This window comes from Agrilus planipennis, unplaced genomic scaffold (genome assembly GCF_000699045.2).
Source record: "Agrilus planipennis isolate EAB-ADULT unplaced genomic scaffold, Apla_2.0 scaffold210, whole genome shotgun sequence".
NCBI lineage: Eukaryota > Metazoa > Arthropoda > Insecta > Coleoptera > Buprestidae > Agrilus > Agrilus planipennis.
Genome location: NW_020442439.1, coordinates 386879 through 396577, shown reverse-complemented (window position 1 = coordinate 396577; position 9699 = coordinate 386879). Strand labels below are relative to the sequence as shown.

The 9699-nt window shown below is 35.4% G+C and overlaps 1 protein-coding gene across 1 annotated transcript; it reads right to left on the bottom strand.

The window, feature by feature from the left end:
• Positions 1-8499: 8499 nt before the first annotated feature.
• Positions 8500-9479, bottom strand: LOC112906368 (lysophospholipid acyltransferase 1-like). The gene is made up of 3 exons (XM_025980327.1): positions 9176-9479; positions 8923-9120; positions 8500-8829 (listed from the first exon to the last, which is right to left on the bottom strand). Exons 2-3 carry the CDS (start codon positions 9079-9081, stop codon positions 8674-8676), a joined length of 315 nt encoding a protein of 104 aa, XP_025836112.1. The 5' UTR covers positions 9082-9120; positions 9176-9479; the 3' UTR covers positions 8500-8673.
• Between the last annotated feature and the right edge of the window lie 220 nt (positions 9480-9699).

Here is a 9699-nt window from a genome sequence, read left to right as displayed (position 1 = left end):
AGCTGCTATACAATAATACATTTCCATTTACCTCCTTCTCTATATCCATACAAAATATCTATCAAACAAATAAAATTAAAATTTTCTTTTGAAAAATGAAACCATTCCATCAGTATTTTCTTATGACGTTGTCACGTTAAACTATCGTCAGTAAACCGACTTTACAGACAACCGATTTTTTTTTTTACATAGTTCAACATGGGTCATTCACTGGTTCTAGAAGTTTCTTTGATTTAGCTGATTTACTGGACAACTGACGAAATTTGCGCTACTAACTAGGTTAGAAACCCTCTTTGTCTGTTTCGATGACTTCGTGAAATTTCATAATTTTCTCAATAACCAGAACTACCGAACTGCGTTAATTTCTGTTTGTAGATAGATAATTTTTTTCGCTTACTGTTTCGTTGCCGCAGAATACCATGCCCTTAGTTTGGAAGTAAATGAACTCGATATGTTTTTTATGAATTTTGAAAGAATTGCAACGTTATAATTATGAAATATTTAATTAGTTTTGAAATATGTTTTAAAGTTTAAAATACTTTTTGAGTTTCCTTAAAACTCCACTGTTTTAGTGTTTTTATAATGTCATTTTCGTTAAAGTGATGTATTGCAAACTGCAGAATATTTTGATGGAGTCCAATCTTTGCGTGGTATTACACTTATCCATTTTTTTCGCATTTCATCATTTCTTGGGAATAAAAATATACACACACGTACCACTTTTTAAAGATGATTTATATTTTGAATTGCAAGCAGGAATATAACAACGACGAGGCATTTTGTTAAAATAAACAAGAAAATTACAATCAAAACACACAGTCTGACATAAAACGTTTTCACTTCTTTCACTCAATAGTTAATATCGTAAAGGTCTAGATGATGACCCCACCACATTCGGGGGTGGGGACGATCGAAAGAGGAGGTCTCCCCCACCTCTGCACCATAAAAAGTTCGTGGCGGTCTCACCCCCATAAAAGGTTATGAGGGTTCAAAGTTAATAAATATGGCAATTTTTATACATTTCTAGGCATGTAAATATTTATATAGTCATTCCTAAACAATATTCAAAGGTAAAACTAATGAAAAATACATAAAAATATTGAGGAAGTTATATAAAACATTATTTAAATATCTTTATCAATAGGGTAGGTTAGGTTAGGTTATCGGGTTTTGTTCAAGTGACCACCCTCTTTCGATCCCCCACCTCCACCCGCTTGAGAATAATTTTTTTATTGAATTATAGTGTATGAAAATGTCAAAATAATACCGTTAGTTTGAAAGTAAATGAACTCGATATGTTTTTTATGAATTTTGAAAGAATTGCAACGCTATAATTATGAAATATTTAATTAGTTTTGAAATATGTTTTAAAGTCTACAATAGTTTTTGAGTTTCCTTAAAACTCCACTGCGTGACAATACAATCAAGCTACGTAGGAGTAAAAGTTTTTATTTTTGTGGTTTCATAGCATACACAGCATTGCCACATTAATAGTAGAACACCGTGTATAGTAATCTATCACGAAAATTGATGGACGAGGATGAAATTTTTCCTGACGTTACCCGTTACCGTATACATCGTCAAGCCGCCGTTGCGTCGGTAAAACCGTTGGGGTAGTTTAATATCGAAGGCTAGTGTGTACGTTGCCCACCGCCCCCGTCCACCCTATCGCACCTTCGTATCCTGTATTCCATTTACGTCGATTTAATTTCGGAAATAACTCTATATCCGTCTTCATCGAAATTACGCGGCAAATATTCGGATCATCTTTCAATTTACTTCTATAGCACACTGTTGATTTGGTCTTGTGAAAAATCCATCACGTTCGATACAGCTCAGCGAAATTTTGCGAGAAATTCTCCAGGATATTTACTCTGCCTACGGCCTCGTCTACCCCTTCTCGCAACGGCTCGTTGTACTGGAACCACTACGTGAAAATATGGCACGAATTTTGATAATACCGGTAGGCTTCAGCGGTTGAATTTTTAATGTGTGTAATGTCATTCTAGCTTTACGGGTAACAATAGAGAAAATGATGAATGCGTACATAGGATTTGTAGATTTAGAAAAAGCTTTTGACAATGTTACAAGGGATACTTAGTTTGTATAAAGAGCAACAGGCAGTTATAGAGCTAGGGATGCAACGTAGAGAAGTAAATACTAGGAAGGGAGTCAGGCAGGGATGCACACTGTCACCGCTACTTTTTAATCTATACATCGAAGACGCGATCAACATCATTAAAGACAGTACTACTGTAGGGATAGATGTGCAAGGGCAAAAGATTAGTACGCAGATTATTAACAACTACCAAGGACGACCTAGAGATAGCATTAAATAAAATGGAAGCGGTCCTGACAGATCAGTACTGCATGAAAATAAATAAAAGTAAAACTAAAATACTAATATGCAAGGGAAGAAAAAGTAGGGAAAGAGCGAATATAAAGGTAGGAGACGAAAAATTAGAAGAAGTGGCTGATTTTAGATATTTAGGAAGTCAGATAAGTCAGGACGGAAGGAGTAGTAGGGATATGAAGCAGAGGATAGCGCAGGGTCGTGCCGCCTTCAATAAAAAGAAGTCACTTCTATGCTCGCGAACGGTTAATTTAGAAATTCGAAAAAAGTTGTTAAAGGTGTGTTTGGAGTACGGCGCTGTACGGGTGCGAAACATGGACAGTGAGCGTGGCGCAAAAGAAAAAGTTTGAAGCATTCGAAATGTGGTGTTACAGGCGAATGATGAAGACACCGGGGATAGAGAAGGTTAGAAATGAAGAGTTAAGAGGAATACTAGTAGACCTAGCTAGACCTTAGATTACTGTTCGCAAATAGTTAAGGATATGGTTTGTTCTAGTTTTAGGGAAATGTGAAGATAGAAATAAAGAGGTATGAGAAAGAATAGGAGAGCAGAAGACTCCATGGACGTAAATGAACAACAGGCGAGATAGGTTGTTACGACACCTTCTCAGGCATGAAGGGCTAGTCAGTGACATATTAGAAACTGACACAGGAGTTAAGAGGGGTAGAGGTAGACCTATATTAATTTGTTTATTGTTCACAAATAGTTAAGGATGTGGGATGTTCTAGTTTTAGGGAAATGCAAAGATTAGCTCAGGATTGGAAAGAGTGGAGGTGCGTGTCCAACNGTTTATTCGTATTAGTGATAGTGAACTAAATCAGTGTAAAGTGTTAAAATCGGAAAGACTGTGCAAACAAAATCAACCTACTCGTTTAGTAATAAACTCAGAAATTTGTGAAATTGGACTATTTAGTTATAGATATAATAATTATAAATCCTGTGACATTAGAATAATAGAATTAACTCACAACATTTGGCATCGCATTACCAATTCGAATACTTGGTTATATGTAATTGTGACAGAAAAAGAAACTATAACTTTGAATTGTGCAGACAGAAAAAGTCCGTTAGACGTACATTTGAGCAAAACTGGCGCACTTACGCTTAATTCAAAATGTATTGCTTATGGTGTTGATGTAAAACTGATACCGTTTCATTCATATGACAGTGAAACTGCCTTAAAACTTAATTTTATACCTTCAATTGATATATTAGATGAATGCTGCGAACAGGAGATCAAAAGCGAGCATGTTAATATTACTATGCCTCATTTGTCAAAAGATTATAAATCTGTTATATCTTCTCTAGAGGAATTAAAATTATCAAGTTTTAAATTAAACAATATTCACGAAAAACTTCAGGAAACCCAAGATATTCATGTCAGGACTTTGGTGAATTATTCTTATGTAATCTTTGCAATTGTAATAATAGTTTTTCTTATCTTTTTATACTGTAAATGTTGTAAGAAAAATCAAAAATATTCAGTTACTCCTTACACATGTAGTTGTAGCAAGTTAGGAGGATTTTGTTTAAAAATATTTAATGTGCAGAAAAATGAAAGACGAAGTTCACATTTAGATATAGAACACGACGAAAGTCTTGAACTTCACTCTTTAGAAAATGTTCCAGGTAGTTCGAGCGAACATTCACATTCAAAAAATAAAATATTAGCTCCGATCAAAAGTCGCCGATCGACATATACTTAAATGTAAAACAAACAAATTGAATTAATTCTGTTTAACAGTAGTTTATAACGTAGCAACAATAAAAAGCAATTTAGTATTCGTTCAGCTTAGTTATGTGATAGATTTAAGATTTTTGTATAAGCTTCACTCTTCTTCAGGGGGGAGGAATGTTGTAATCCAATGTTTTAGTTTATTTAAGTATAAGTTCATTTCGTAGAATTCTTATTTGTATGTATTTTTACTTGACTCATCGCCCAAGGGCTAAGAAAGAACGTACAAACTTTTAGCTTTTGGTGCAATAAAAAAGAGAAATCGTGTAACACAACTACCCTTGCAGGTACTCTAACGGTACTTGTGACGTAGTTTCAAGCGTCCCTATATAAACCAAAGTGGCGCGTTTTTGAAAGAGAACAGTAAAGAATCCTATCCCAGTCGTTTAGATTTCTAATTCATTATTCTCTGATTCATATTTTTAGTATAGTGTTTAATTTAAGTAGTAGATAATATTTTTGTGTAAAAGTTAATGTTAATAAAATATATTCGGAAATTCGGTTGTTTAAATAAGTGGTATGTAGATAAGCCTAGATCCCTAAGCATCGCTTACTGGGATACAACATTATAAATCAATTCCTAGCTTAACAAGGGCATGTTCAAAACGCACCAAATGACTACAGCGCCAAGTAGAAACAAAAAAAAAAACACCTCCATTCTCATAGACAATTTATTGCGCACTATGCCAATTTTGATCGACTCAACTATATAAACATAATTTTGAGGACACCTTACTGGACATAAAGGGCTAGTTAGAGACATATTAGAAGCATAAACAGGAGTAAATAGAGGCAAAGATTAGATTAGTGTTCGCAAATGGTTAGAAATGTATGTTGCTCTTTTTCGAGAAATGCGAAGATTGACTCAAGACAGGAAAAAGTGGAGATGAGATGCATATCCAACCTTATGATGATGACCTGGTTGGCTTCTGGGTTGATTTACAACCTTAAGGGTTAAACAATAGAAATGGTCCAATTTAGAGGGTCTCTGGTTTAAATTAGGAAGCCAGATTCTATATTGAACCATTAGCTTTATTTTGAATTTATTTTTGTTAAAACCAAAACTGACGACCTTATGATGATGATGAAAACCAAATAGAGTTTTACCCTGTTTTGTACTCCCTAATTTTGGATGTGTCTATTCACTTTATAAACGTACTTTTTTAGTTGCATGTATGCTNAGACAATTTATTGCGCACTATGCCAATTTTGATCGACTCAACTATATAAACATAATTTTGAGGACACCTTACTGGACATAAAGGGCTAGTTAGAGACATATTAGAAGCATAAACAGGAGTAAATAGAGGCAAAGATTAGATTAGTGTTCGCAAATGGTTAGAAATGTATGTTGCTCTTTTTCGAGAAATGCGAAGATTGACTCAAGACAGGAAAAAGTGGAGATGAGATGCATATCCAACCTTATGATGATGACCTGGTTGGCTTTTGGGTTGATTTACAACCTTAAGGGTTAAACAATAGAAATGGTCCAATTTAGAGGGTCTCTGGTTTAAATTAGGAAGCCAGATTCTATATTGAACCATTAGCTTTATTTTGAATTTATTTTTGTTAAAACCAAAACTGACGACCTTATGATGATGATGAAAACCGAATAGAGTTTTACCCTGTTTTGTACTCTCATGCTTATATGACAATCATAACGACTCCCTAATTTTGGATGTGTCTATTATTATTATAAACGTACTTTTTTAGTTCTTTCGTTAATTATAAATGTTAACATAAAAAAATCAATAATATTAGTTTTTTTTCATATTATCGAGCGTTACTCTATTAGAATTTGAGCACAGTTAAAAATTTTTACCAAATTTCCAGTTCACATCCCGTTGCACTTCATATTTTATTAGGGAAGATGCAATAACTCCGTCAGCTGTGTGATAAATTGGAAAACGATTTAGCCAACATCGCCCCGAGCTTTATTGAATGCTTAATGTGTAGTAATAGTGGTGTCGACGAAGGGGATGATGGGATACGGTGGCGGTAGGCGGTGTACGTCGAGAGACAGCACATTCTTATTCTCAATTATTAAGGAATAGATGTGCCCGCGGCTTCGCTCGCTTGGAATTCAGTATATGATTATAAGAGTCATATTTTACCAATTTGTTAATTAACTTTAACATAGAGACACCTGTATGTCGTCGTGGACTTTTTCTATAGGCCTTTTCAGGCCCTGTTCTCTTTTCTTTTTTCTTTCTGCCTGTATTCATATATCTCTACTGTTAAGACAGCGTTCATAAGAAAGCCTTTCATTTTCATTGAAAAATAATAATGCAGCCTATCTCCACCGTAGAGGACCATTCTAAATAACGGTAAAATAATTTTTATAATGGATCAGTAATTATAATGATCACCTCGTATATTGTTGACAAAACAGTATTGCATGAAAATAATTAAAAGTAAAATAAAAGTATTGGTATGCAAAGGAAGAAAAAGTAGGGAAAGAGGGAATATAAAGATAGGAGAGAAAAGATTAGAAGAAGTGGCTGATTTTAGGTAAGTCAGATAAGACAGGACGGATGGAGTAGTAGGGATATAAAGCAGAGGATAGCGCAGGGTCGAGTCGCCTTCAATAAAAAGAAGTCACTTCCATGTTTACTACCTCCCTTCAGGTGGTACCTGTTGAAGATTTTCCCTCCTTGAGAATAATTTACACCAAAAAGGAAGAATAAAAGTAAGGGGAGATTAAATGAAGCAGGCGAAATGGTCGAGAAGTCGGTTCGTGTGATTTGGGTATCGTCGAGTGCATCATAGACTAGCTGAAGATTGCAACCCTCTACTGAAATATCAGAGAACGAACCACTGGATCCCCGTTCAGTGGATTTGCCTCCCGGAATTCAAGGAAAGATGAAAGTACGACTACTGCACTTAATCTCTCTCAGTGGCTTTTATCTCTTATCTAATAATTTGGTATTTGTTTGTATTTATTGTTAGTCGTTTGTTGTCTTTCACCATAAATCACATTAGCGATAATTGTGCTAAATATTTGTGTAGTACTGAATATACAAGGCGTTAAAGGGAAAACAGGCGTTTTAAAAGCAAACTTCTCCTACGCCAAGCAACCCTCTCATTACTACAATATATGGTGGAGGCGCCGGGCAATAGACCTCTCTAATTTTTCTTTAATCCTCTCCTTTTAGTATTCCTTTGCATCTATTCCTAACCATTTCTCTTGCCTTTCTCCACTCCCTGAACCACTTTTTCATATGTTCCTGCTTGATTTTTAAATTTTTTAATGCTCCCTGCCTCCATGTTATTGTTGTTGTCATATTGACTTCATATGGTTACGTATTGCAAAATATGATTTTGAACGTGATATTATTTTTATCAATTAGGTACCTACGTAGTCGTCTCAATATCAAATACGAAACATCTGGTTGCAACAGAAAACAAAGGATTAACGGCTGCAGGTTAATTATTTTCTATTTCTTAGACGCAATTCGGGGTATAGCGGTTCCAGAGCCATAGTCTTGGACAAACAAGTGAAATTCCTGTATTTATTTAGGCCTACGTATAGGTACCCAAGTATGATTTAGCCCAGCCTACCAAGTTTACGATAAGCTTCTGTTCATACAAAACTAACAACCCTGACAATAATATCAACATTTTGGATGCGCGATTTTCTCAAAAATTTAAACTTCCGAGTGGTATAAAAATATAAATGAATTACACAAAATTTTACGGTGTACACGCAATAGATAATTACAATGGACGTAAGATATATGTACAGGTACATAATGACTTTATTTCAAACTTCAAGACGGAAAAAAAAACATCCCGATATTCGATATCCGTAGAAAGTCAAATAACTCGTGAAAAGAGAAATGGTAGAGACATAAAACAAAAAATCCAATACCATTTAACAAATCATGTCTGTATTCGCGAAGGGTTTAATTGGAAATCCGAAAGAAATTATTTATTAAACGTGTACGTTTGGAGAAGGACCTTGTGCGGGTGCGAAACGTGCACGATGGGAGTGGCTGAAAATAAAATCTTAATAGATTTGAGATGTAGTGTTATAGGTGGATGATAAGAATACCGTGGGTAGAAAAGGTTCGAAATGAAAAGGTATTAAAATGAGTAGAAGAAGAAAGGGCGCTATGGAAGTCAATAAGGAAAAGGAGAAATAGGACGGTAGAACACCTTCTGACATAGGACGAGCTAGTTGGAGGGATGTTGCCTAGAAGCATAAACAGGAGTAAACAGAGGCAGAGGAAGACCTAAATTGGATTACTATTCACGAGTTCAATAAGAAAAAGGAGAGATGGGACCGTAGAACCCCTCCAGAGATATGAAGGGCTAGTTGGAGGAATACTGCATAGAAAGATAACAGGAGTAAACATAAGCANAAAAAAAAAAAACGAAATGACTTTGCGAACAACCCTATAGTTCATTATTCGGTCGACCAAACGCGCCGTTGTGAAAACACGTCTTGTTGACCGACGAGCGTTTATATGTAAGCGTTTAAACGCGCGTCATCAGCTCCGTGTGAAACGGCACTTATTGATTTTTAATACATTTAGTGCGCCCATAGACAATTTTTATAAGATTCAAAAAATGTTGATGTACTTACAGGTAGAGCCGAACACTGGGCCAAAAATCAAGTAGTACAAAAGTAAACGTAATATAAGCCATAACTAAACGGGTTAAAATGCATGTGGCAATGTCATAGATCAACTTCAGTTCTGCATTGCCCGTAAAGTAATCCCTTACTGTTCTCCTCATCTGCAACAACCAACAAAAAAATAAATAATTTTATGCCAACTATCAAAATATGTAGTACGAAAATAGAAGAAATTTTTATTAACGATTACGTACCGTTCTGGCAGCTATTGTAAAAATGGCTCCGTTTGCAAAAGTTAAATAGTAACCTGGATAAAATCCGTGCCACAGGGCGGATAAGGCATACGTTAGAACGATAGGGTAATTTTGTACTCTCTCATACACCACCATACGTAACCATTTATTGGTTCCCATGTTCCAAGCTTCTATGCTTTCACGCAAGTTTGAACCAAACTGAAACAAATAAATATTATCCTGGTTAATCTAAAAATTATGATAAATCAGTAACGTTTTATGGTCCGTTTGTTGAACCAAACGCCATTCCGGGCTCCATATGAACCATCGAAAATATCAGGTAATTTCCATGGGACAGGACGGAATATATACCATTTGATGAAGTTATCGTCTAACGAAATGTCTTTCTTGTGAAGCTTCACGTCTGTACTAAGTACATTTTACTTTGGTATAAAATCATGAGAGATGGACATACCCGACTGGAAATTAGTTCAGAGAACCTGGATTATGATCACATGTGGATTAGATTTTCCGTAATACGGGCATCTGACCAGTTTCTGATCAGAGTACAGTACTCTATCCGTTGATCCACCCATCTGATCAGAGTACAGTACCTACTCCATTCCTTGATCTGGTCATCCGATCAGAAATTGACAGTAGAGTATCCTATCACTTAATCCAGTCACCTGACCAATTTCTTATCACTACTATATTTAATTTAAAAACATATTTGGCTAAACATTATATTGCACCCTTTTGTACCCGACTGGAAATTAGTTCAGAGAACACGGATTACTA

Bases quoted from the DNA above. Each gene is read 5' to 3' on its own strand.
- LOC112906368 (XM_025980327.1), bottom strand. From the start codon at position 9,081: ATGGGAACCAATAAATGGTTACGTATGGTGGTGTATGAGAGAGTACAA. The intron at 8,830-8,922 runs GTACGTAATCGT...TGGTTGTTGCAG, and splicing joins TTACAATAGCTGCCAGAACG to ATGAGGAGAACAGTAAGGGA.